This window comes from Peromyscus maniculatus, chromosome 2 (genome assembly GCF_049852395.1).
Source record: "Peromyscus maniculatus bairdii isolate BWxNUB_F1_BW_parent chromosome 2, HU_Pman_BW_mat_3.1, whole genome shotgun sequence".
Taxonomy (NCBI): Eukaryota; Metazoa; Chordata; class Mammalia; order Rodentia; family Cricetidae; genus Peromyscus; species Peromyscus maniculatus.
This window is the reverse complement of record NC_134853.1, coordinates 152853779-152880615: the sequence shown is the minus strand read 5'-3', so window position 1 is coordinate 152880615 and position 26837 is coordinate 152853779. Positions and strand designations below refer to the sequence as shown.

The 26837-nt window shown below is 50.0% G+C and overlaps 1 protein-coding gene across 1 annotated transcript; it reads right to left on the bottom strand.

Moving 5' to 3' along the window:
- Positions 1-4552: 4552 nt before the first annotated feature.
- On the bottom strand, positions 4553-18506 carry Trim63 (tripartite motif containing 63). Its single transcript, XM_006975648.4, has 9 exons — positions 18221-18506; positions 16990-17162; positions 12210-12378; positions 11217-11312; positions 9433-9666; positions 8031-8053; positions 7620-7744; positions 6217-6288; positions 4553-5270 (listed from the first exon to the last, which is right to left on the bottom strand). The coding sequence occupies exons 1-9, from the start codon at positions 18377-18379 to the stop codon at positions 5260-5262; spliced, it is 1062 nt and encodes a 353-aa protein (XP_006975710.1). The 5' UTR covers positions 18380-18506; the 3' UTR covers positions 4553-5259.
- Positions 18507-26837: the final 8331 nt, after the last annotated feature.

The following is a 26837-nucleotide window of genomic DNA, read 5'->3' as shown; positions in this document are numbered from 1 at the left end:
CAGATACAGGATGTTAAAAGGGAGAGAAACAGGGTATTTTAAAACAGGATGCTTATAGAGATGTGAAACAACAAAATGTTCTATGGGAAAGCTAAGTTTTAATCGCAGGAAGTAAACAACTCAGTAGCTTCAGGAAGTCCCTGAAACTGACCAGATTCTCTAGGTCCCTCCTTTCACAAGCATATCTAAGTAGTGAGGGCCCTCAGAGAGATGCTCTTAATGAGCCATCTGTCTAAAGGAGACCAGCTGAGCTGCCAGTAAGAACATCCCGCTCAACTGCCTGGAAAGGACCATCTCCAACCGCTGAGCCGACCACACGCTGTGCTGTATGTTCCAGGCTTCCAACTCTTTTGGCCTGTCGCCCACGCCGAAGTGGGATTTTAGTGACGCAGCTGTCAATCACTTCTGCACCTGGAAGTGACCTTTCACCCACATTCCTGTAAGTAACCCCAATAAAACTCGTTGGTTCATCAGGTTGGCAAGATTAGGGATTGTAATGCCTGCTTCTCTAGTCAGGAACATGGAGGGGTGTTGTGGAACAGGGTGTGTGTACCCGTTAGGATGTGATTTCGAGGTGGGAGCGTCTGTCTTCCTTGTTTAATTATCCACTTTTGAGATACAGTCTCCATGTGTAGCCCAGGCTGGCTTGAACTCTCAATCCCCCTGCCTCAATGTCTTCAGTGCTGGGATCAAAGGTCACCATGCCCCACCCGTCTCTCAAAGTCCTCTGTGGGAGAATACTTGAGACTAAGACCGTAAAACGGGCTCCACAGATAAAGCCGGTCATCACCAAGCCTGATGACCTGAGTTGCATCCTTGGCATCCACATGGTGGAAGGAGATATGGATTCCTCGTAAGTTTTCCTCTGACCTCCACAGGTGTGCTGTGGCATGGGCCTCCTCACCCCCACTTAATAAATACATGTAAATAAAATATAAAAAAGGCTGTAAGAAAGCTAACTGCTTTCAGCCGGAGCTGCCGTCTTCCAGTAATTTGACAATGTTCAGTTTCAAACCCAGGACAAGTGGCTGAGGTGACCGTTTTTACATATCAAAGCAGATCTAGCTGCCAGGTTCTCCCAGCATCCCCCAGTCCCTACCTGTTACAGGGTATGGTTGGCATACCCCACCCTCTACCCTGCACTCTCCAGCCCAGGGGCTTGGCCGCCCTTCCCCCTGAGGCTCTTCCCTATATAATCCAGCCATGTTGGTTACTCACCCTTTGTGGACCATTGGCTTCATGGCTGCTGCACCTGGTACTCCTCTCTCCCCTTCCCTTCCCCTCCCCCTCTCCCACCTGGCCCAGCTCAGTCTGGTCAGGTCCACTGTGGACTCTGCCAGACGTCCCCACCACTAACTACGCTCTCCCTTTTATCTACAATAAACTTTCTCCTCCACCATACCTAGGAGCAGTCATGTCCTTTCCTTTTTATTTTTTCTCAGACAAAAATCTCTCCCAGTGGGAAGGGGGAGGCACCTAACAGCAGCTCACTAAGCTTCTTAAATGAGAGACGTTATTCCTTTGGCCACATGTCCATGACTTTACATGAAGAATCATACTGCAGACATCAAAAAAACAAATATGGGTCCAAGAGGGCCGCCCCCTAAATGTCACCATGGCATTGTCTACACCATCACCCAGTGCTATTGGCACTGTAAACAAGCAAGGTGGGGGCCAGATTCTGAGAGAATTAATGTGTACGCTGAGCATGGTCTGATACGACTTCCTGAAACAGGAAGAAAACATAAACCAAAGAGAACGGTACCCGCGTCCCGCGGAAGCACCAGCCCGCTCTACCCGGAGAAGCAGGCGCTATGAGAGCCGACAGAGAGGAGCCCGTTCGCTGTGGATTCATAGTGTGAGAGGTGAAAATAAAAGTATTTTTCTGTTCTTTATTAAAGATTTGCTTATTTTTTATTCTGTGTGTACATGTGTTCTGCCTGCGTGTATATATGTGCCCTTGTGGCCTCGGAGTCCGAAGAGAGCTTTGGCTCCCCTGGAACTGGAGTTATAGACAGTGTGAACCACCATGTGGGCGCTGTGAACCAAAGCCAGGTCCCCTGCAATAGCAGCCAGTGCTGCTGAGTCGTCTTCCTGGACCCAAATTGTCTTTCTTAATTAGGTGGAACTGTGGTGTCTTCTCCTGCATAAAAAAATACTTAAAAAAAAAAACCAAACAGGTGTGTAACAGTAAAAATGACAGGGTAATGACCCATACAGAGTGAAGAGCTGGGCTGGCGTTGGCACAGAAAGGTTTTAAGGTGTTCTGGCTGTTGTTTTGTTTTGTTTTGTGAGACAGGGTTTCTCTGTGTAGTTTTGGTGCCTGTCCTGGAACTCGCTCTGTAGACCAAGCTGGCCTCGAACTCACAGAGATCCGCCTGGCTCTGCCTCCGGAGTGCTGGGATTAAAGGGTGCACCACCACCGCCCAGCGTATTGGCTGGTTTTATGTGTTAACTTGACACAGCTAGAGTCGTCAGGAAAGAGCCTCAGTTGAGGAAATGCCTCCATAAGATCCAGCTGCAAAGCTGAGCAATGGTTGCTAATGCCCTTTAATCCCAGCACTCGAGACAGAGGCAGGTGGATCTGTGAGTTCAAAGCCAGCCTAGTCTACAAAGTGAGTTCTAGGACAGCCAACGCTACACAGAGAAACTCTTTCTCAAAACAAACAAACAAACAAACAAACCCACCAAACAAAACAGCTGTAAGGCATTTTCTCAATTAATGATCCATGGGGAAGGGCCCAGCCCAATGTTGGTGGAGCCATCCCTGGGCTGGTGGTCCTAGGTTCTATAAGAAAGCAGGCTGAGCCGGGCATTGGTGGCACAAGCCTTTAATCCCAGCACTTGGGAGGCAGAGGCAGGCGGATCTCTGTGAGTTCAAGGCCAGCCTGGTCTACAAAGCAAGTTTCAGGAAAGGCACAAAGCTACACAGAGAAACCCTGTCTCGAAAAACCAAAAAAAAAATAAATAAATAAATAAAAAAAATAAAGAAAGAAAGAAAAGAAAAGAAAAGAAGGAAAGCAGGCTGAGCAAGCCAGTAAACAGCCTTCATGGCCTCTGCATCAGCTCCTGTCTGCAGGTTCCTGCCTGTAGAAAGACCCTGTCTCAAATAAATAAATAGGTAGTGTGGTGTTTTGAAAGAGAATGGCCCCCAAAGAGAGTGGCACTCTTAGAAGGTGTGACCTTATTGGATTAGGTGTGGCCTTGTTGGAGGAAGTGTGTCACTGTGGAGGTGAGCGCTGAGGTCTCATATATGCTCAAGCCATACCCAGTGAGACAGATCATTTCCTGTTGCCTTTGTGTCAAGATGTAGGACTCTCAGCTCCTGCTCCAGCACCATGTCTGCCTGCACATCACTACATCACACCATGTTGATAATGGACTGAACCTCTGAAAAGGCAAACCACCCAATTAAATGTTTTCCTTTATAAGAGCTGTGGTGTCTTGCTGGATAGTGCTGGCACACACCTTTAATCCCAGCATTCAGGAGACAAAGGCAGGTGGATCTTTGTGAGTTCGAGGCCAGCCTGGTCTACAAAGAGAATTCCAGGACAGCCAGAGCTACACAGAGAAAACCTGTCTCGAAAAACAAACAAACAAACAAAAAATTGTCTCTTCAAAGCAATAGAAATCCTAAGACAGACGAATAAATAAATAAGAAGAAAAGAGGGGAAGGAAAAACAACAACAACAACAACATTTCTGTAGTTCTGCTGGCCTTGATTCCCCTGCCTCTACACCAGAAGTGCAGGCATTATAGGCTTGGGTCACCACACTGGTTTGTGCTGGGGATTGAACCCAGGAGTTCATGAAAGACAGACATTCCATCAATGGAACTGTAGTCCCTAGATATATTTCTGTAAAATCACATCTTGTCATGTATCCATGTATCCCTGTCAGGCCTGACCCTTGACGTGTAGCCGAGTGTGGTCTCGAACTCTGGCAGTCTTCCTGCTGAGCCTCCGAATACTGAGATGACAGGTGTGCACCCCATCATCCAGCTTCATCAGTGTTCAGGAGACGGGGTCTCAGGCTGGCCTCAGACTTGCTGCATAGCTGAGGATGACCTTGAACATCAAATCTTCCTGCCTCTGCCAACCCAATGGGATTACAGGTGTGTGCCACCAAGCTTCACCTTGCTCAGCTTTTTGACTTTATTTTTATTTTGACACTGGGTCTATCTACACAGGCCTGGTTGTCCTTGAACTCAGAGATCCGCCTGCCTCTGCCTCCGGAGTGCTGGGATTAATGGCGTGCGCCACGGTGTCAGCTTTCTTTGGGTAGACTGCTTCCCGTATTTGTGTTATCCTGTGTTCCGCTTGCCTGTAGGTGAGCTGACTCTACACTGCTCTCTGAGACTAGACAAGGTGAACTAAAGGGATTAAAGGCTGGCTGACGCTGAATTCTTTTCTCCTAGAAACGAAACAAAACAAACAAAAACAGGCCAAAGGGGAGCTGGGGCCTCCTGTAGATCAGGGTAGAGTTTCCATCTAGTATTTTCATGGTCCTCAGCTCCACTGCTAGCAACACACACACACTCAAGCTGGATGAAATCACATCTCTTTTTTAGTTACATGAAAAAAGCGCTGTGCATTTATTTTTTATTCTTTTTCATTACTTTTTTTTGAGATAGAGTCTCTCTATGTAGTCCTGGCTGCTCTGGAACTCTCCATGTAGACCAGGCTGGCCTCGAACACATAGATCTACCTCTACAGTACTGGGATGAAAGGGCATTCGCCCCCATGCCCAGCCCATTGTGCATTTATTAAAACAACATATAACACAAACTCAGTCCTCTCCCCTTGTTTGGGGATGGGCGCTGAAATACAGTACATTGTCCTTTCTAGGCCTTTGAGTGAGACCCAGCCCTCCCACCTAGGAAAGGAAATGGGCAGCTCTATTATCTTGACTTCCTTCCCTCTTTGTGATCATACAAAAGTTCTCATACAAAAAGCACCAAATTGGCATACATATACAAGTATATACAAAAAAATCACATTTTAAAAACATACAAAATATTTCATTTTGCACCAACGTAGAAAAGTGTCCTGTGACGTTTTGAATACATTTCCAATCGTGTTTCAGCAGCTGCTGGACACAGCGGTGGGGGGTCCTACTCTAGCCCCTGCTCTCTGAGCAGAGAAGACATACTTCCTCATCGTGCCCCCCCAAGGAGCCCCAACCCCTTCCCGAGATGGGCCTGTCACCCGCCCCCTCCCCCCCAGTCTTTGCATCAGAGGGTGTCTACTCATCCAGCTCCTCACTGGTGTCCTGGAAGAGAAAAATCAGACACAGGCTCATGGTGAGACACAGACTCAAGGGGACCCAGGGCCTCCAGAGCTGTGGTGACAAGTCACACATACCACCTTCTACCTGGGCTCTTTAAAGCCAAACTGGAATTTAGCTGTCAGAATTCATGGCTTAGAGCAGTGGTTCTCAACCCTCCTAATGCTGTGACCCTTTAATACACTTCCTTATGTTGTGGTGACCCCCAGCCATTAAATTATTTTTGTTGCTACTTCATAACTGTTTTGTTTGCTACTGTTATGAATTATAATGTAAATAATCTGTGTTTTCTGATGGTTTTAGGCCAACCCTGTGAAAAGGTCCTTTGACAACCCCCCCACAAAAGACCCACAGGCTGAGAGCCACTGCCCCGGAGCTAGCCACTTTAGATGGGTTGGAATTTGGCTCTAGTAACTAGGCTTGAACACTAACCAGGTGTAGGGGAGCATGCCTTTAATCCCAGCTCTAAGAGGCCAGCCATTAAAAACAAAAAACCCACAGTAGGAGGAAGCAGCAGCAGCTGGGAACTGGCTTGGTGGGTGGGCCCCTATATGACCATGAGGGCCAGAGTTCAGGTCCCAGCACCTTCCCAAAGAAATGCCGATGACCATGGTAGCCCCTGTGATTCCAGAGCTCAGAAGACAGGAAAGGGGACCCCTGAGCAATTTGACTAGCTAGACTAGCAAATCCATGACCCCTGCCTCAGTGAATCTGGTGGGGAGTAATCAAGAAGACCCTTGACATCAGCCTTGGACCTCTGCCTGGACACCCCTAAACACACACATGTGTAAACATGCATATATGCATGCATACCTCAGATGTACAAAAGAGGGGGGGACCAAAATAATAATGAACACACGCACACCCTGGGAATGTGTGGCATAGCACTCCTGCGGCTGAGGGCGCAAGGGCAGAGAAAGGGAGTTCTTACCTTCTTTCCCCTCTGTGGACACGCCCTCTTCCTGTTCTTCCTCATCGTCAAGAAACTCCTCCTCGTCCTCATCTGGGACAAGACCAATTGTTTTAAGATGGGATTTAAGATGGGATTGGCTTCTCACAGCAACTATTCGAAGATTGGCCTGGAGGGGACATCTGTACCCGGCTTGAGGCCCCCAGCTCAGAGTCCAGCCTTCATGTGTCCCTTCCCCCCCTCCAGATCAGTCCTTTTGGCCCAAGATACCACATCCTTCATCACCGATGTGTCTGTGGCCTCAGGGACGCAGGAGGCACACTCTGGGTTCTGTGCGTCTCAGCGGAACAGACACATCACAAGGAGGAAGCTGGGCAAACATTTCCTGTCCTTCCAGATCAGAGTCCTTGGCTTAAAGGAATCTGCTCAGCCTTTCAAATCAGCTTGGTCAGCATCTCATTCTGTTTACCTCACTCCTCAGTCCACAGAGAGGCAGTCTTGGGGTAGCCTGGGGGGTTCTGCTCAAGACAGTGTCTCCCAAAGCGCAACCTGGCTCCTCACTTTCTCATCCTGAGATGTGACCTTCAAACTGTCCTAACAGGGTCCCCCCACTCCCTTCCAGGCCCCAGGGAATTACAGAGTCAGCATTTGTCAAGGATATGTGCAAACCACAAACCAGAGCACCATGGTTTAAGTTTGTAATCCCAGCACTCAGGAAACTGAGGTAGGAGGTTAGCCACACATTCAAGGACAGCCTGGGCTACATACATAGTGACATCCTGTCTCAAAAAAAAGGCAAGTAAAAACTGCAGTTGAACCCCCAGGGTGCATGCATAAACTGGAATCCAGAGGGCTCGCTGTTTGATTTAAGCTGTAGTTACTGCTCATAATAGTTTCCCCAGAGAATCACTGTGGGCCAGTGCCATGATGTCTTCACATTGTCTCCTGTGTCCTCAGAGAGTCTTGTGAGCCAAATGGCCCGGGTGGGGTTTGCACCTGCTACTTACTAGCTGAGTGGCCTTGAACAAGGGGTTACCCTGTCTATACTTAGTTTCCTAAACTACAAAACGGAGGTGTTGGCAGAACTCCATCCTGGAGCTGATGGAATTCACATCTTTAGGTCAGGATCTCAGTGCTCAGAGCATAAAAAGTCCAAGGAGTAAATGAGCCCAGGGCTGGGTGCAGTGGGGTCACCTTTAACCCCAGTGCTCGGAGGCACAGGCAGCCGATCTCTGAGTTCCAGGCCAGCCTGGTCTACTTAGAGAATTCTAGGACAACCAGAGCTCCATAGAGAGAACCTGTCAGAGTTGACTGTGTAAATTTGATGTTTGTAGAGGATCTGCCTACCACTGGGCTCCAAGAGGAATGCTGCCTTTCAAGGATCAAACACGCATACAAGGCAGTAACATTACCATGTCCTTTACCTGTCCCAAAGTCGATGGCCCTTAGGGCTTCTGCTATGTGTTCTAAATCCAGAGTAAAGTAGTCCATGCTTTCAAAGCCCTGCTCTGTCTTCCCAAGCTGGCAGCCCTTGGAAGCTTCCACAATGCTGTGGGCAGAAAGGCAGGGTAAGGTCTCTGGGCTCCATGCAGGAAGGGACAATTTAGCCTCAGCTCTAAGTGGGTCCCGTCCCAGTCCCACAATCCATCCCTGAAGTGAGAGGGGATGCAGGGGTAGAGAACATTTCTTCTCCAGGGTCAAGCAGAGTGGATGACCCAAGAAAGTAGGGGACATGAGCTGGGGGTGAGCCCCAACCCTAATGCACAGGGTCCCACTAAGTGTCAGAAGCCCTGGGGGGACTTAGGGACTTGGGCGACAGTCCCAGAGACACTAACCTCTTGATGAGTTGCTTGGCACTCTGTAGGGAGAAAGAGCAGGAAGGTTAGCATTGCAAGTCCCCGGGGGGCATAACATAATGACCTCCTGAGCGTAGACTCCAGGTACCATTCCATGGTGCAGTTGTAACTGGATTCCTGCCCTGAGTTAGAACTTGGGACATTTCTGCTCTGTCTCTGGTTAGCCCAGATCTTGGCCAGCATGCACCCCAGTATGCTTCCCCTGTCCTGGCAGGAAGCCAGGGTCCTCAGACCCAGCCACTCACAATGTCTGAAGTCTCCTGGTTGAGAGTCAGCCAAACCTACTTTTTAGACCTGTGGTCTGGACAGAGCTGGCCCATGAGAAGAGCCAAAGGCATGTGTTTTGGGTTACTGTAGTTTTTTGATTTTTTATTTGTATGTATGTGTGACTGTGAGTTTATGTGCACCACACGTGTGTAGCAGCCCCTGGAGGCCATAAGAGGGTGTCAGATTCCGCTGGAACTGGAATTAGAGGTGGTTGTGAGCTGCCCGACATGAGTGCTGGGAACCTAACTCAGGCTCTCTAAAAGATCAGCAAGTTCTCTGACCCCTGGGCCATCATCTCCAGACCTTCTGGGGTTTGCTGCTGTTGAAAAGATTTATTTACTTTTGTTTGATGTGTATGTATGAGTGCCTGCACATATGTATGTACACCACATATGTGCCTGGTGCCCTTGGATGTCAGAAGTGGGCACTGGGTCCCCTGGAAATGGAGTTATGGATGGTTGTAAGCCACCATGTATGTGCTGGGAACTGAATCCAGATCCATTGCGAGAACAAAAAGTGTTGTTTGTTTGTTTGTTTTTGTTTTTTCAGATAGGGTCTCTCTATTATGTAGCTCTGGCTATCCTGGAATTTGCTCTGTAGACCAGGCTGGCCTCAGACTCAGAGATCTGCCTGCCTCTGCTTCCCTGGTGCTGGGACTAAAGGTGTGTGCCACAAAAAAAAAGTGTTCTTAACCACAGAGCCCTCTTTTTTTTTAAATGTGTTTTTGTGTTTGTTTATTTGTTTATTTTGAGACAGAGTCTCACTGTGCAGTCTTGGCTGGCCTGGAGCTCCCTAAATATACCAGGCTAGCCTCAAACTCACAGCGATCCTCCTGCCTCTGTCTGTGTCTCCTTCTGCCTCTGCTTGTGTCTTCTAAGTGCAGGGATCAAAGTCGTGTGCCACTGAGCCTAGCCTGGCATGTCTTATTTTGAGATTTCAACCAAATTGTCCTGGTTTCCCCTCAACCTGTAATCCTCCTGCCTCAGCCTCTCAAGTACTAGGATTCCAGGCATGAGCTACCATGCCTAGTGTCTTACCAAGATTTAAATGGCCTGTTCAAGGGTTAAGGAAGAGTATAGTTCAAATCCACCCAACCCCTCCAGGTGCCACTCACCAAGAGGAAGGTGGCCCCTCCAGGCTCGTCCAGGGACTGAATGGCTGTTTCCACAAGCTTGGTGGACTTTTCCAGCTGCTCTCGGTACTGGAGGATCAGGGCCTCGATGAAGCCCAGCTTCTCCTCCTGCTCCTGCGTGATCCGCTGCAGTAACTCACTCTTCTTCTCATCCAGGATGGCGTAGAGGGCGTCAAACTTCTGGCTCAGTTCCTCCTTCACCTGATGGCTGTTTTCCTGAGGACAGAAATCCTACAGTCTCATCTCATGGGGTCCCGACCCACTTTCTGAGACAGAAGGGCCCAGGGACCAGCTATCTGCAGAGGGAAGAGAGCCTGCCAAGTCCTCATCCCGCAGGAGGCAAAGCTAATGGGAAGTCCGTGCCTGTGCAGATGGTGTAACTCAGCGAGACTCTGTCTCAAAAAAGTAAAGTGGTTTTGGCAGTGGAAGCTTTCAGAATGGGATACCTACCACTGAGTGGATCACAATGTTCCTCTCCTTCCTACAGTTGCGCCCACTTGCAATTAGGATGCTGCCCCCCACCCTCATCCCCCAGCTCTAACCCTGCCTCAAGAAGAGACCAAATTATTTTTCTTGCTGGAGAAAGGGTCTCACTGTGTAGCCCTGGCTTGTCTGGAATTCACTATGTAGACCAGGCTGGCCTGGGGCTCACAGAGATCTACCTGCTTTTGCTTCCTAAGTGCTGGGATTAGAGGTGTGTGCCACTGTGGCCAGGAGAGCAGAATTTTGAATGCTCCTCCATGAATGGGAAAGCTTCATTCTTTCTTTTTCTCTTTTCTTTCTCTTTTTCTTCTATTTGTTTGTTTTAGAGACAGTCTCATGTGTCCCAGGCTAGCTTCAAACTTATTATGTATAGGAGGATGACCTTGAATTTCTCTGTTTGCATTCATCTCCCCAATGCTGATATTACAGAGTTGGCATCACGTCTGGCTGTTAGAACTACCTCTGCCTCTACAGTCTTCAGAACCAATAGCCTTCCAAAGCCCATCAGCAATGCAAAATTTCAGCCAGGCACATGCCTGTAATCCCAGCATTCGGCAAATAGAGATAGGAGAATCAGGAGTTCAAGGCCAGTCTAGTCTACATAGTAAATTCAAGTTCATCCTGTTCTACAGAAGACCTTATCTCAAAAAATCAAATCAAAGAAAATAAGACAGATAGACAGAAAGAGGGCTGGAGAGATGGCTTAGTGGTTAAGACCACTAAGGACCCAGATTCAATTCCCAACACCCACATGGTGACTCACAACCATCTGTAACTCCGGTTCCAAGGGATCTGACTCCCTCTTCTGGCCTCCTTGGGCACTGCACATACATGTGCACAGACATACATGCTGGCAAAACGCCATATACATTAAAAAATATAATAAGTGAAGAAGTGTGGAATCCTGTTTCATTCCTGATCCACTGAGTCAGAACCTGAGCTTCCACAGGCTCCGGGGCCAAGTGTGAGCTTTTCAAGGTCCAGGAACCTTGCTCTGCAGCAAAATGATCGATGCTGGAGACATTCAGGGAGTTACTGGTGGGTCCGTGCAGTCCTTTGGGCAGGGTCTGACACAGTTGCTGTGCTCAGGAGCCATCTGCCGAGTGAGCGGAGGAATGACTGTGCCCTCTCTACCATCTCCACTGGGCATCCAAGGCGCCAAACCCCGACCCATACTCACAACTCAAGCCTTGCCCTGAGACAGCTGCACTGGAGGCTTCCACCTCACTGCTGACAGGGCCCGTCATCACCTCACTGCTGACAGGACGCATCATCACGCTCACCTTGGTCACTCGGCAGGAGTCCTCCAGCTGAGAGATGATCGTCTGTACTCGGTCATTCCCCGCCACCAGCATGGAGATGCAGTTACTCAGTTCAGTCTGGATGGGAGGGGGAGGAGAGACAGAAATAGACTCAGAGCCGGCTGCTTCTCGGCATCACAGCACTGTGATGTCCCGGCCCCCCCTCTCCCAGAGAGTCAAAAGTAGGGTTTCCATCCCTCCTTTTGGGGAGCAGTTCAGGCCTAAAGCAGAGACTGCCACAGATGCTGTATCCTTTATGGACGGATGAGACTCATATAGAGGAACTGAGAACCCCAAAACACACAGCAAAGTACTGGCAAAGGACAAAGGAAAAACTTTCTTTCTTTTCCTTTTCTTTTTTGAGACAGGGTCTTACTATGCTGCCCTGGCTGGCCCGGAACTTTCTATGTAGACCAGGCTTGGCCTCATATTCATAGAGACCCACCTGCCTCTATGCCTCATGAGTGCTAAGCTTAAAGGCCTGTGCTGTCATACCCAGCTGCTAGTTTCTGAGAAAAGGAATAGAACTGGAAAGTTCTAGAACAGAAGAGTCCAAGAGCCAAGTGAAATGTGGAGAACAGAGAGTTTAGAAAGGGCCACAGCTCACTACAGAGATAGGACGCTGGGGTTGCCAAGGCCCAGGAAAGAGTCTTGAATCTGCCTTGTGCTCATGAGAGGCTCAGGTGGAGAGGTCTGGGACCCCAGAGCATCCAGGAGAGGAAGCCATGGCCTGGAAGGGCCTGGTGGCCTGACCCTAGGGTCTGGCCTCCTCCCTGAGGCCACACCCGGGTGTTCTCAAGTGACTCTAAGTATAACCCATGAGCTCAGTCACCTCCCCCAGGGAGGCAACGGCTGCTGTCCCTGTGGCCTGGGAAGTCCCTCCAGAGGGACTATTCCTGAAAGGCCGGCTCAGCACATCCCCAAGGGACAAACCCACCCTCGCAATCATCTGGGCCCAGTGGCTGTAGGCAATACCTTCTGTCCCTGGAAGATGTTTTGCAGCGGGGCTACCTCACAGGCCTGGTGGGCCCCGAACACCTTGCACAAGGAGCAAGTGGGGACCTCACATGTGAGGCAGTAGATGTTGATTTTCTCGTCTTCATGCTCCTTGCACATCGGGTGGCTGCCTTTCTGCAGGGGCCGACTGAGGAGGAGAAGAATCATAAGTCAGGGATGTCCCCTCTCCCTGTCCCTTCCTCTCTCCAAGCACAGGAGGCCACCACATCCAGGAAGCTAATGATTTCAAACCTGTTCCCAAACCCCCAGACTCCATTGTTGGAGCTGGCCTGAGTTGGTACAGGGGACCTGGGGAGGGCCCCAGAATTCCAGAGTCAGGTCAGAAGGTGCTAACCTCAGGGGAGAGGCCACCGAGTCCCAGAAATGAATGGACTTGCCCAAGGTCGCCCAGAAGCACAGGCAGGGGAGGCTAGAACGCCTTTGCTCTAATTATAGCTCCATAGCTCCCGGTTGCTGGGGCCTGGGCAACTTATTCCGATGGTAGCCCTTCTGTCTATATTTAATCTATCAGACGGTGGCCTTCACCAGGCGGGGAAGCCTGCTTGTTTTTCTACCCCGCGTCTATAACATACAGTACCTGGCGTGGAGACTGGAAATGAAACGCAAGTAGAGAGAAGACGTGAGTGAACACATCCTGAGGGTGTCTGAGGGTTCGGAGAAGGGGACAGTATGTGCACCCTAAGTCATACAAACAGCACATGGTGCGGGGCAGGGCTGTCCGGAAGCCTAGGGCAAACCTTGACCTACGCTGCACAAAGGCTCTCCGGGGCCCAAGATCTCCTTTTTAATTAATTGATTTATTATTATTATTATTATTATTATTATTATTATTATTATTATTATTGGTTTTTCGAGACAGGGTTTCTCTGCATAGCTTTGTGCCTTTCCTGGAACTCGCTTTGGAGACCAGGCTGGCCTCGAACTCACAGAGATCCGCCTGCCTCTGCCTCCTGAGTGCTGGGATTAAAGGTGTGCGCCACCGACGCCCAGCTCCTTTTTAATTTTAAAAACTGCCTTTATTTATTATGTGTGTATGTTGGGTGGTGTGTGTGTGTGTGTGTGTGTGTGTGTGTGTGTGTGTGTGCACCACAGCACATGTGTGGAGGTCAGAGGGCAGCCTGAAGGAGTTTGTTCTCTTCTTCTACCATGTGGGTTCTGGGGATCGAACTCAGGTCCTCAGGCTTGGCGGCAAGCACCTTTACTCACCGAGCTAACTTGCCAGCCCAAGAGTCTCTCTGTCCTAGGATGTCTTTCTCCCTTCATTGCTAGCTCTGCTTAGGGTACCTGGCGCACTCCTCTCCAGCATCAGTCATTCCCCAGCATGGACTGGGGTTTTAGAGTAGAAGCCGTACCTCCCAAGCTAGGCAGAACTTACATCCGTTTAGGATAAGCAGCCATGTCTACATGACCTCTGACCCCCAGCCCCTAACACGTAAGCATCTCATGAGTCTCAGATAGTGGCTGTCCTCCATCAGTGTCAACCTCTCACCTTGAAGCCGCCCTGCATGGCTGTTACACCCCAGACTTTACTGGGGCCCCTTTCCAGGCTGGGTTTTGTTTTCTTCTTGGGGCCCAGGAGCCCCATACTGTGGCTGTGGCGATGGGGGTTTTCCTGGTGCCACTTGCCTCTGTCCCCTAGGGGGGCAGTAGCAGTACAGGGTGTGAAGCAAGATGGAGAGGGTTGGCTGCTGGAGAACACCTCCCCCTCCCTGGGGGCCAGGTGTCAGGGTCAAACACTGACTTGTTTTGTGGGATCTTAGTTCTTCAAGCCTCAGTGTCCCTCAGAGCTGTGCCAACCATGTCAGAATGTGACCTGCAGAGCTCTGAGCAGACCCTGGGTAAGGGCAACTCTCTTGTCATTTACCTGTTAGGGAAAAGCCTCAAAAAGTCCAGACCCAAGTTTAGGACTCTACAGCAGCGGGCTGTCATTGGTATACTATAAATTGCATTATTATTATTATTATTATTATTATTATTATTATTATTATTTGGTTTTTCGAGACAGGGTTTCTCTGTGTAGCTTTGTGCCTTTCCTGGAACTCACTTTGGAGACCAGGCTGGCCTCGAACTCACAGAGATCCGCCTGGCTCTGCCTCCCAAGTGCTGGGATTAAAGGCGTGTGCCACCAACACCGGCGCATTATTATTATTATTATTATCATCATCATCATCATCACCATCATTGTCGCCATCATCATCAGACACAGGCATTTGTGGGCTGACAAGATGGATCAGCAGATAAGGAAGGGTACTTGTATTGCAGCAGAGGCCAGCAACCTGAATTTGATCCCTGAATTCATGTAAAGGCAGAAGGAGAAAATGGATTCCACAAAGTCATCCTCTGACCTCCACACATGGGCCATGGTGTGTGTGCACTCACACCCACACCACATACGAATAACAAATAATAAAAATAATTTTAAAATGTATATGCATGTCTTATCTGGGGAAGAGACTGGACAGAGCCTTGTGTTAGAAAGAGTTCTACCTCATTTCCAGCCCCTTATTTTTATTATTTTATTTTTACTTTCAATCAGGACCTTGCTGAGTGGTCCAGGCAGGCACTGCATTTGCAATGTAGCCTAGGTGAGCCTTGAAACGGAGATCCTCCTGCCTCAGACTCCCAAGGAGCTGGGATCGCAGGCATATGCCACCCACCATGCCTGGGGCTCAGCAATGTCATTTGTAGTGTTGATTCTAGCTACGTAAGATGTAATATAACAAAGAAGCTTAGAGTATTTACTGTGGAGACTGGAGAGATAGGTGGGCAATTAAGAGAGCTGGCTGCTCTTGCAGGGGACCTGGGTGTGGTTCCCAGCACCCCCATGACAGCTCACAACCATCTGTAACCCCAGCTTTAGTTCCACAGGGGTTGTGATGATGATATCTTATCAACTTGACTACATCTGGAATTATCTAAAATCCAGATGGCTGGGTATACCCATAAGGGATTTTTTTCTTAATTAAATAATTTTAAGTGGGAAGACCCACTTTTAATCCAGTTCTTTTTTGGGGTGTGAAGATCCACCGCTAATCTGGACCACACCTTCTGCTGGCATCCAATATGAAAGACATGGAGGAAGGAAGCTTGCTCTCTCTCTGCCTGTTTGCTCCTGCTCTCACTACCAAGTCCATTCCTTCACTGGTATCAGGGCCGACTTCTTTGGGGTTCCATCATATACAGAAGACTAAATGAGACATCAGTCTTGTGGGCTGAACAACTACTGGACTCTTGGACCTTCTGTTGGGAGACAGCCATTGTTGGATGCGCTGGACCGCAGCCTGTGAGCCATTCTAATAATCCTGTGTATATATTTATTGTGTAAATTCTGTTCCTTCAAGAACCCTGACTAATATATGGACCCGGTACCCTATTTTGGCCTCCACAGACACCACACACACACACACACACACACACACACACACACACACACACACACACACGGAGGGGGAAGAATATTCACCACGGAGTCAGTTACACCCTCTCATCTTCACCATGTGCTAGTCTAATCCGAGCCTTCATGCTAACACAGGGATGAGATGGCCTTGTCATATCTCGGTGAGACTAGACAGGAAATGCATGGAGGAGCTGAGGACAGCACCCACATACAGTCAGGGCTCCATGAATGGCTAATATTTCAGATCTTACTGTCTGTTCCCTTCACTGAGTCTGGCTACATGGGCTGGACTTGAACTCTGTTCTCCTGCCTCAGCCCTCCTGGTGCTCGGATTACATATGTGCTCCATCTTCACTGATCTGGTGAAGGTTTCAGGCTATGAGGTCAATGGACCAGGAGTCTTGTTGGGATGTTCTTCACTGATGCTGTGGGTCCCAGCACCCAGGGCCAGGGTTTCCTGTATTCTCAGCAGGTTCTACCATCAAACCCCAGTCAGGATCACCCAGTAGCTGTGTCTCTTTCCAGTTGGTGCCCAGTACTGCACACCCCTGCCACCCACAAATTCTGCCCAGATCATTCCTGTCCTAACTGGTCAACTTTGGGTAACTGATCAAAACTATTATTACTGTTGTTGTTGTTGTTGTTGTTACTATTATTACTGAGGAGGAATGAGACAGGGTCTCATTCTGTAGGCTGTGCTGGCCTGGAACTCACATTAATCCTCCTGTCCCTGCCTCTCAAGAGCTGGGAACACATGAGTCACCACAGCTGACTTCCCTTGTTGGAGCCTCATTTCCTAGTTTCCTTCTCTACACAGGGATAATCGCGAAGGATGGAGCAGTCTTGGTGCCTGACCCCTGCCGTCACATGGACCACTTGGCTGCATTCTCCCCAGGTGCTTTCTTAGCCATAGATTCTCTCTCTCTCTCTCTCTCTCTCTCTCTCTCTCTCTCTCTCTCTCTCTCTCTCTCTCTCTTTTAAAGATTTATTTATTATATACAGTGTTCTGTCTGCACGTATCCCTGCCTGTCAGAAAAGGGCGCCAGATCTCATTACAGATGGTTGTGAGTCACCATGTGGGTGCTGGGAACTGAACTCAGGACTTCCGGAAGAGCAGCCAGTGCTCTTAACCTCTGAGCCGTCTCTCCAGCCCTTTCTCTCCCTTAAGCACACACCCACACTCATGCTCTGTTCTCGGGACTCTCTTTCATGCCCCCAGTAAGCCAAGAGCTGAGGTTCTGTCTGAAGTAGAGGGTGTTGGCTCTCTACTGATGAATGTGGCTGTAATCTCCTAGGGGAGTGGCTGGGGCAGGAGGCTGGGCTGTTCAGCTGCACACTGACCTGGAGCACTCCTGCTTGTAGATGTCAATGATGTTCTCCACCAGTAGATTCCTCTGCAGGCCATACACGCCATGCCGGTCCATGATCACCTCATGACGGCATGAGGGGCAGCGGAAACGGCCTCCGGACATGGACACTGAGCCACCTCGGTTGGTCCAGTAGGGATTCGCAGCCTGCAGACAGCCAAGGCAACGATGAGGCTGGAGTTTCTTCCCTCTCTGGTCTCCAGGTCTCCTTTCCCTAACTACCCCAAACAGACCAGCCCAACCAAAGGACACAGGCTCCTGGTCTTGACCTAGAACCAGCCCACCCACGTGGTGGAGTGTCTTGATTGAAGCATTCAAACAGTCAAGAGGTTCAGTGTCAGCCAACGTTAAGTTCAAGTCATGTGACTTTAGGCAAGCAACTATATCTCTCTATGCCTCAGTTTACCACTGATATCACAGGCCTTAGAATTGGAGCCAGCTCCTAGGATTGTTAAGGAAATTGGTGAAAAAGCATTTTTTGGCTTTTTGGTTTTGTTTTTGAGGCAGGGTCTTGTTTCTCAAACTCATTAGTTAGCACAGACTGGCCTCAGACTCTTAGCAATCCTCCTGCCTCAGCTTCCAGAATGCTGGGATTATTGGCATGTGCAGATACATCAGACTTTCAAAGACTGTTTTCTGTAGTGGCTCAGGGCCCTTGAGTGCGGTCACAACTATTTCCTTTCCACCTCAGGAAGATGGCGTCCCTTCTGGCCCTGTGTAGGAGCAGACAGCCTCTGAGGATGCTGCTGTGGCCATGTGCCTCTTGGCACCCTCCTTCCAAATCTCTAGGCCCCCTGCCACCCTGGAGCTGGCTCCTGCCCCAGGGCCTGGTTTCTCTCTCCTCTCTGCCAGCCTCCCCCCTTATCACTTAGGCATTTGACCCTTGACTAGAGAGTCAACAGTGAGCCACCCAGGCAGAGCAGGGAGCTGTGGGCAGCGCGGGGACTCGATAGTGCATCGTGGAAAAGGACCAGGGCAGCTCCCCTTTCCCCTTAGCCCCCTGCCCCCCATCCCTAGCCCTTCCCAGAGGTCTCTGCATAGCTTCACACTGGAGCAAGTGGTCAGAAGTGACCTGGACTGAGAGGGAGAAGAATCTGAGAAGCTGTCCTGGGGGGCGGCGGCGGCGGTGGCGGTGGTGGTGCCGCGCCCGGGGGGTGGGGGTGGGGGTGGGGGGGTTGCAGGTCCTGGCCCTGCTTAGTGCTGACCTGGAAGATGTCGTTGGCACACTTCCGGCAGAGGTTGTGCTGGCAGGGCAAGATGACCACAGGCTTGGTAAACATCTCCAGGCAGATGGGGCAGATCAGCTGTTTCTCCAGGTTCTCCATGGCGTTCCCATCCGGAATCAGGCTAGATTTATAATCCATATTGCTTTGAGAGAGGGCTGTCTCTTCCACGTGTGTCCCACTGAGTGGAACTGGAGGGCTTGCCTTTGTCCCCAAGCTCAATCGAATCCTTTTTTGTCGTCTCCTGGCGTCCGACTTCTGTCTTGGTCTGAGGCCCCTCTGATATATATAGCTGTACCTCAGTCACATGGAGGGGACCAGCTGAGCATTCCGAAGCCGGGCTGCTGGCGGGGCTTGAGTTTCCTCCAGGCCTCAAAGATTTGGCCCTCTCAGATCACATGCAGGGATGAGCAATCACTGTTCCCCTGGGATGGGGGTCGTAAACAAGAACAGACTGTTCGGGTTGGGGGGGGAGGTACCTGAGTTTCCTGCAGAAGCTGGTCTCCACCCCACACTCCACCCCCTACCCCACCCTGCCTCCAGTCAACTGGGGGTGAGGGAATGGGACCTGGAGAAAGGGTCCCTGTCATTCAAGGGGTTGACAGTCAGTTCCCCTTCTGGATCCTTGAGCAGCTGCACCATATGGGCTTAGGGTGACCCCCTCTGTGAGCCCTTCTTCCTGCCTCGGACTCTAGCCAAGCATTTCGGTCGTGTCTGTAGAGAGTCCTGTGCTGGGGAGCCCACCCTGATTTCCCTCAGCCACTTACTGTACTTCATGCTAACAGGGCTTTCTTGAGGGCTGGTGGGGTGGTTCAGTGGGTAAAGGTGCCCCCTGACAAGCTGCGTTCATGTGTCTATGTGTTTTCTCTACACTGAGATGCTCACAGCCCAGGAAGGAGACGAGACAAGCGTTCTTCCTGTGCCTCGGAACCCTGTGCCCTGACACTCGGAAGTCTGCCAGAGGCTCCCCTGGGCTTTGCATACATGGTCGTTCTTGGGCCCCAGGAAGAACCTGAGGCTGTGGAATATATGGATCTCTGGAGACAGGAACGATTAGAGCCCCGAGGGGAGATCTGGTGATCTGCAGGCCTCTATTCCCAGCTTCTCAGGAGGCGGAGGCAGAAGAATCAGAAGTTCAAGACCATCCTGGGCTATATAGTGATGTTGAGTCTCAGAATAAAAGAAGGGCCAGGAGGTGGTGGCACACAACTTTAACCCCAGCACTCGAGAGGCAGAGGCAGGTGGATTTCTGTGAATTCAAGGCCAGCCTTGTCTACAGAGCAGATGCCAGGGCAGCCAGAGCTACACAGAGAAACAATGTCTTGAATATCCCCCCCTCAAAAAAGGTAGTCCAAACGAGTTGCCTTCTGGGAAAAAAAGGTAAAACAGGGCACATGGGGAGGGGTGGAGTGGGGTCAGGGGGACATGTACATGTCTGTAACTCCAGTACCTAGAAGGCAGAGGCAGGAGGATGGGGATTTCAAAACCAGCCTGGGCTATATGAAACCCTATCTCAAAATCAAATGCTGTCACCACACACCCCTACTTACCACCAAGACCCTTTACCACAAACCACACCACCCCAAAAGAAAAAGTATAAAAATGTGTTTTTAAAAGCAAAAAGATGGGTCTGGCGGCGGTAATGGTGTATGCCTTTAATCCCAGCATTCCAGAGGCAGAAGCAGGAGGATCTCTGTGAGTTCAAGGCTGGCCTGGTCTACAGAGTGAGTTCCAGGACAGCCTCCAAAGCTACACAGAGAAACCCTGTCTCAAATAAACAAACAAATAAATAAATAAATAAATAAATAAATAAATAAATGGATAGATAAATAAATAAATAAATAAATAAATAAATAAATAAATAAATAAATAATAAATAAAAGATGGAACAGAAGACCAGAGTTCAGTTTCTAGCATCCACACAGTGGCTCACAACTGTTATTCCAGTTCCAGGGGTCCTAGCACCCTCTTCTGGCCCATGTGGACATTGCATACCTATGATGCACATACATACATGCAGGCAAAACACTCATATACATAAAAATAAAATAAATTAATCTTTAAAAATAGGGGCTGGAGAGACAGCTCAGCAGTTAAGAGCACTGGTTACTCTTCCAGGGGACACAGGTCCAAATCCCAGCACCCGCATGGCAGCTCACAGTTTCAAGGAATCTGAGCCTTCCTCTGCATGCAGGTGATGCACAGACCTACACTCAGGCAAAACACCACACAGAACAAAAATAAATAATTTTAAAGGTAAAAGAGGGCGGAGGAGAACTTAATGATAAAGCATTTGCCTAGCATGTGGGATGAGGATTGGGTTCCATTCTCCATAAATCACCCCCCTCTCCTCAAAAAAAAAAAAATCTGGGGCCAGTCTCAGGAGAGGGTAGATGAGGAGGAGGGACCAGTCCCAACCAGATTACAGGCCTGGTGTTTCAGGCAGGAGGACCGCTGTGAGTTCAGCTCAGCCTGGGCTGTGGTGGGAAGACATGCCAGGTTTTTCGGGTCTGGCGGTTCCTCTCGTTCCAGGCACCGTGCTAAGCACCCTCTTGCCTTCTACAGTTCATCGCCTGGACAGTCTACAGTGCAAGAGCCGTCGCGTCCCCATTCAATGCCACAGGCGAGTCAGGCACAGAGAGGCAAAGTGACCTGTGTGAAGCCACACAGCAGGGGGCTCTGAGACACAGGCCAGTGTGAGCCTCTGGAGTCTCTATGGAGGTGTTGGAACAAGTCGATAGTTTTGGGCCATCTGAGGGGGAAATGATGAGAACTCAGAAGAGGCGTTCTTCCCGGTTCACAGGACCTCAGGTTCATTCAGGCATGCGCGGCCTGGTGCCCCAGGAAAGGGGTTCTCTCCTGTCACAAGAGATAAGTCACAAGAGAAAAGCCTATACTGGTAATCTCATTCCTTCTGTCTAACGATGCAGCAGTTACCAATGTCAATACTATTAGCAGTAACATTCGCCAACGCTAAGGACTTCCTTCCTGCTGAAAACATGAGTGCAGGATGACAGCTTCATTCTTGTCTGGAATGGGGCCGCGAGAGAGTGGGCAGCCACTTTGCAGCTATGAGGGGACAGTGTAACAAAGAAGCCAACCCTGAGGAATGCCCAGGGGAGCTATAAAGAGTCCCTGGTGACAACGTGGACTTAAGAGGTGTGAGAGGGCTGACAGCTCAGCGATTAAGAGCACTGGCTGCTCTTTCAGAGGACCTGGGTTCAATTCCCAGCACCCACATTGTGGCTCCAACCATCTGTAACACCAGTCCCAAGGGAACTTATACCTTCTTTTGGTTCTGTGGGCACACGTGTGGTGCACAGACATCCATATCGGCAAAATACCCATCGACATAAAACTTAAATTTTAGAAATAAAATAAATAATTAAAAAAAAAGAAGTTCAAGGTCATTCTCAGCTACATCGTAAGTCCAAGGTTAACGTGGATTATATTAGATCCTGTCTCAGAAGCAACATGGAGCCAGGCGGTGGTGGCTCATGCCTATAATCACAGTACTCGGGAGGCAGAGGCAGGAGGATCTCTGTGAGTCTGAAGCTAGTCTAGTCTACATAGTGAATCCCAGGCTAACCAGAGCACAAACAAAAAGATCCTTAAGAGCCAATGGGAGGACTCAAGGGATACACAGAGCTTGTGGACAAAGACCTGTGTTTGCTCCCGCGGTCTGCCCTGGGAGGATTGAGCTGATTCCAGAGGTCATCCCGACTCCCACATGCAACAAGAATTTATATTTTAAAAAGAAACTCAAAGCTAAGACAGGTCAAACAGTGAAGAGAAAATAGAGCTGGGGCTGCCTCCGAGGGAGGGCATTTCGATTTTGAGGTGCAGGCTGGGAGAGGGAAAAGACAGGGAACATTCTGGGTACTGGGAGCAGGAGAGAAAGAAGAGCTGGCCAGCGTCTGGGGCTGAGGTGGATCCATGGACAGCGGCAGAGGGTTTGGTATGAGCCGTGTGGTCGATCCTTGCTGCTGTCTGTGTCCTGGACCTGCTTGCCACCTGGGAGGAGCCAGTCACAGGGTCCTGTTGATTTCTCCAGCTGCACTGGGCAGGCCAGGTGCTGAGCCCCAACAGACGGACAGTGGGACAGCCTCCAGCCTGGACACTGGTAAGCCAGTGCCGCTGAAAGCCGAGGGGGGAGATGTGGCAATCCTCACGTGGGCTGTACCGGGCAGCAAAACATGCCTGGTCATTCGATCCTCACATCTGTCCTTCAGGAGATCTGTGTTTTCCTTCTCCCAGCAGGAAATGAGGTTCAGAGAGTTAACTGACGTGGCTGAAGCCACACAGCCACAAACGGCAGAGCCCAGCCCTGGCTCGTAGCCAAGGTAGCCTGACTCTCAAACCTGTGCTCCACAGTTAGAGCAGGTAGTGAGTGCTCCTTATAGGCTGGCCAGTGTGCTGAGACCTTTCCATACTTCTTGTCGTTCAGTCTTCCAAGTGACTCAGTGGGACAGGGAGGAGCACCTTCTCTGTCTCCAGCCAATCTGCCAAGGCTCAGAGACGGGCAGTCACTTGGCCAAGCTCCACCAGGAGTGAGTGACAGGGCCAGTGGCATCACCAGGATTTTATAAATCCACTACCAGTCATTAGAACAAACGAGAGAGCCATGGAACGGAGGGTGAAGAGGTCAGTATGAATTATCAGTGGTGAGTTGGGCCCAGGACTGTTTTTGAGGCAAGACAGAGCCTCACAATGTAGCCTCTGCTGGCCTACAATTCCTCTGTAGACCAAGTTGGCCTTGAACTCACAGAGACCCACCTACCTCTACCTCCCGAGTGCTGGGACTAAAGGCGTGTGCAACCATGCTTGATGCAAACTTTTTTTAAATGCTGGATCTCATGTAGAGCCAGGAATTGGAGAAAGACTGGTGGTGAGGATCTGATCCTTCTGCCTCTACTTCCCAAATTCTGAGATTGCAGGCACAGGATTGAATGAAGATTTCAAACATGAAAGTAGGGAGAAAAGTCTAATGAGCTCATGTAATCAAGCTCAGCTTCAATTCATTGGTTTCATGTGTGTGTGTGTGTGTGTGTGTGTGTGTGTGTGTGTGTGTGTGTGTGTTACTGGAGAATGAACCTAAGACCTTGTGCATGCTAAGCAAGCACTATACCACCAACCTATACTGCAACCTTCTCTGCTTTAAAAAATTGTTTGCCAGTGCTGGAGACCTGGCTCAGCGGTTAAGAGCACTGGCTGCCCTTCCAGAGGACCCAGGTTCAATTCCCAGCACCTTCATGGGAGCTCACAACTGTCTGTAACTGCAGTTCCAGGGGATCTGACGGATCTGACACCCTCACACCAATGCACATAAAAACAAAATTAAATAAATTGTGTGTGTGTGTGTGTGTGTGTGTGTGTGTGTATGTGTGTGTGTAAAACCTGACCAGGCAGTGGTGGTGCCTGCCTTTAATCCCAGCACTCAGGAGGCAGAGCCAGGTGGATCTCTGTGAATTGGAGGCCAGCCTGATCTACAGAACAAGATCCAGGACAGGCACCAAAACTACACAAAGAAACCCCGTCTTGAAAAACAAACAAACATACAAACAAAACAAAACAAAACAAAAAACCCAAAAACAAAAAAACAAAACAAAAACCTGTTTGCTGATTTCATGAATTTGTATGATGATTTTAGTCATGTTCAACCCCCATTCTCTCCCTCACCCCCTTCCCTCTCCCACCAGGACCCCTTCTTCTCATCAAGTCTCCCTCCTAGGAGCATCAGTTGGAGATAATAATACTGGGAAGCGTGGTACCTCTTGGACCCCTCCTCCATCCCTGATGAAATGTGGACAGGTCCAATTTTGTCACAGCTGCAGTGAGTTTATGAATGAAATGGCTGTGTCATGTGGTGCTGGGAATTAAGCCTGGGTTCAATGGGTATTTTTGTTTTTTTGGGTTTTTTTTTGGTACACATCCAAACAACACAGGCTGTTTCCATTGCCCTTGGTGGCCCAACAGAATTTGATGGTAAGACCCTGTTACTGAAGACAGCTCACCCTTTAGTCACAGGTTCTAGAGAGATCAGGCTGGAGTTGAGCTAGACGCTCCCTCCACATTGGCGCGCCCTCCGAATCCTGGAAAGGGCTATGCAGGCTGCTGGAGAGAAAAGCCATTAACAGCCTTACTCGGCTGTGACCTCGGCAAGCTGCAATACCTGCAAGCCACAATACTGACCCACCACGCAACGTGTGCCGACGAGTGCATTAACGGCATGGCTGTGGTGGGGGTAACCAATACTTCCCAACTCAATCTGGTTCTGAAACCTGATCATGAACTCTAGTGAGAAACCTATACTTCCCCCCCCCCCCAAATAATCATGTTGCCAGTTTTTTTTTTTTCTCCATTTTATTCTGAGATAGGGTATTGCCAAAGCGAGAGGCAATCAAGTTTGCCTTCAACTTTTGATTCCTCCTTCCTTAGTTTCCAAATGGCTGGGATTACAGACACGCACTAACAGGCCTGGCCGAAATTTTCAAGTGAAGAGGTCAGGCTTGTTGTCTCCCTTCTATAGAAGAGGGAGCAGAAGCACAGGCTGGCATATGGAGCTGCCACATGTCCACAGCTGGGACTGGTAAAGCTGGAACAGGCCTGCTGAGTCCCTGAGTCTGCTCTTTGGGAATGCCACTAGAAAAGGGACTTTTCGGAAACCGGAGAGCTTGAGGCCTCTTGGTCACAGGAAAGAACCCTGGCCACGGGCTGGAACCTGGGCTCTGACTCTCTCTGACCAAGACTTGCAATGTGATACCCAGCAGGCCACAGCCACCACCAGTGACGGAACGGCTGCTGGAGAGGATCCCCGAGGGTCCCTTTTTGTCCCCACCGGACTATTCTCAGGAGAGTTGGCCCAAGCTGACGGAGTTGTGGGGATGGCGGTGCCACGGGGGCGGAAGCCACCTCATCTTTCCTTTCACACACACACACACACACACACACACACACACACACACACACACACACACACCCGTGTTCCCGGCTTGGTGGAATGCTTTCCTGGTTTATCACGGTTCGCACGGAGCAGCTCCGCGTCAGATGCCTGCCTGCTCCCACCTGCCCCTTCCCCCACCCCCCACAAGATGTGAGGGTGCATTCTGCTTCTCCGGACTTTCCCTCAGGAACAGGGGCAGGAAGGCAGGGGGCGGGGGCTATTTTCTAGGGCTTGAGGACTCAGCCATAGACTTCGATGTCATCCTCAGCGATGAATCAGCCCGGATCACAGGATCAAACTGATGGTCATTTGATCTGCTAAAGCCAGAGCAGTTGGCAGAGTCGGGCCCATGGGTTCTGGGGCATGATGCAGTGCCCGGGGGCCAGGACGATGTCCACGGGGCCTGACCCACTTGCCGTAGAAAGGAGCAAAGTGTCCCAGGAACTCAGTACATGAAGCCTGGGCCAGGAGCCCCATGGCCTTCTTCTACTGTTCCCAGGTCTGGACAACACAAATGAACAGCTCAAGGACTCTGGGGGGTGGGTGGTCTTTAAAGTAAGGGACTATTAGGCTAGGCATGGTGGGCACGCCTTTAATCCCAGCACTCAGGAGGCATCTCTGTGAGTCCGAGGCTAGCCTGGTCTACAGAGCGGGTTCCAGGACAGCCAGGGCTACATAAAGAAACCCTGTCTCACAAAACCAAGAAAATGAAGGAAGGGAGGGAGGGGGGGGGAGAGAGAGAGAGAGAGGAAAGAAAGAAAGAAAGAAAGAAAGAAAGAGAGAGAGAGAGAGAGAGAGAGAGAGAGAGAGAGAGAAGGAAAGAAAGAAAGAAAGGAAGGAAGGAAGGAAGGAAGGAAGGAAGGAAGGAAGGAAGGAAGGAAGGAAGGAAGGAAGGAAGGAAGGAAGGAGCTATCTCAGGGGACATGGAGGCCAAGTATATGAAGTGGCTGTGGATTGATGGATCTGAAAAAGGGAGTTAAAGTGCTTTGAGAAGTGTCATACCTAACAGAGCCACACCCTGAGACCCTGAGAGCAAGGAAGAGGCCACCCGGGACCACTACAGCTGAGGTCAAGTTTAGGATCCTTCAGCAGTGGTTAGTTCTGTTGCCTCGGGCAGGATAGTCAACATCTCTGTGTCAGGTTGCTAACCTGTGAAAGGACAGTCCATAGAGCAGAGGTCTCTGTGGGCCAAGAGTCCAGACTTTAGGGTGATATCTTTTAGCCCTCTCCAGTACAAAGGTGCGGAGCCTGACTGACCCATGACAGTCCTTCACATCTGGATAGGGAGCAGCAGGTCTGGCTACCATCTGCTCAGCGGAGCTCTGGACACAGCGGTGTGAGATACGCTCGTGTGTTTGTTGAGACAGACTCGTCCCAGGCTGGACTTGAACTTAGTGTATAGCTGAGGATAGCCTTGAACTCTCGATCCTTCTGCCTCAACTCCGGAGTGCCGAGATCACAGGTGTGTACTGCCACCTCTGGCTTACTGTGGGGCTGGGGACAGAGTCCAGGGTTTCACACATGCTAGGCAAGCATTCTACCAACTGAGCTACATGCGGTCTCTGTGTAACTCCTGACTGATCTGGAACTTACTGTGTAACTCAGGCTGATCTCCGGTTCTCGACAATTCTCCTGCCACAGCCTCTGGAGCTCTGT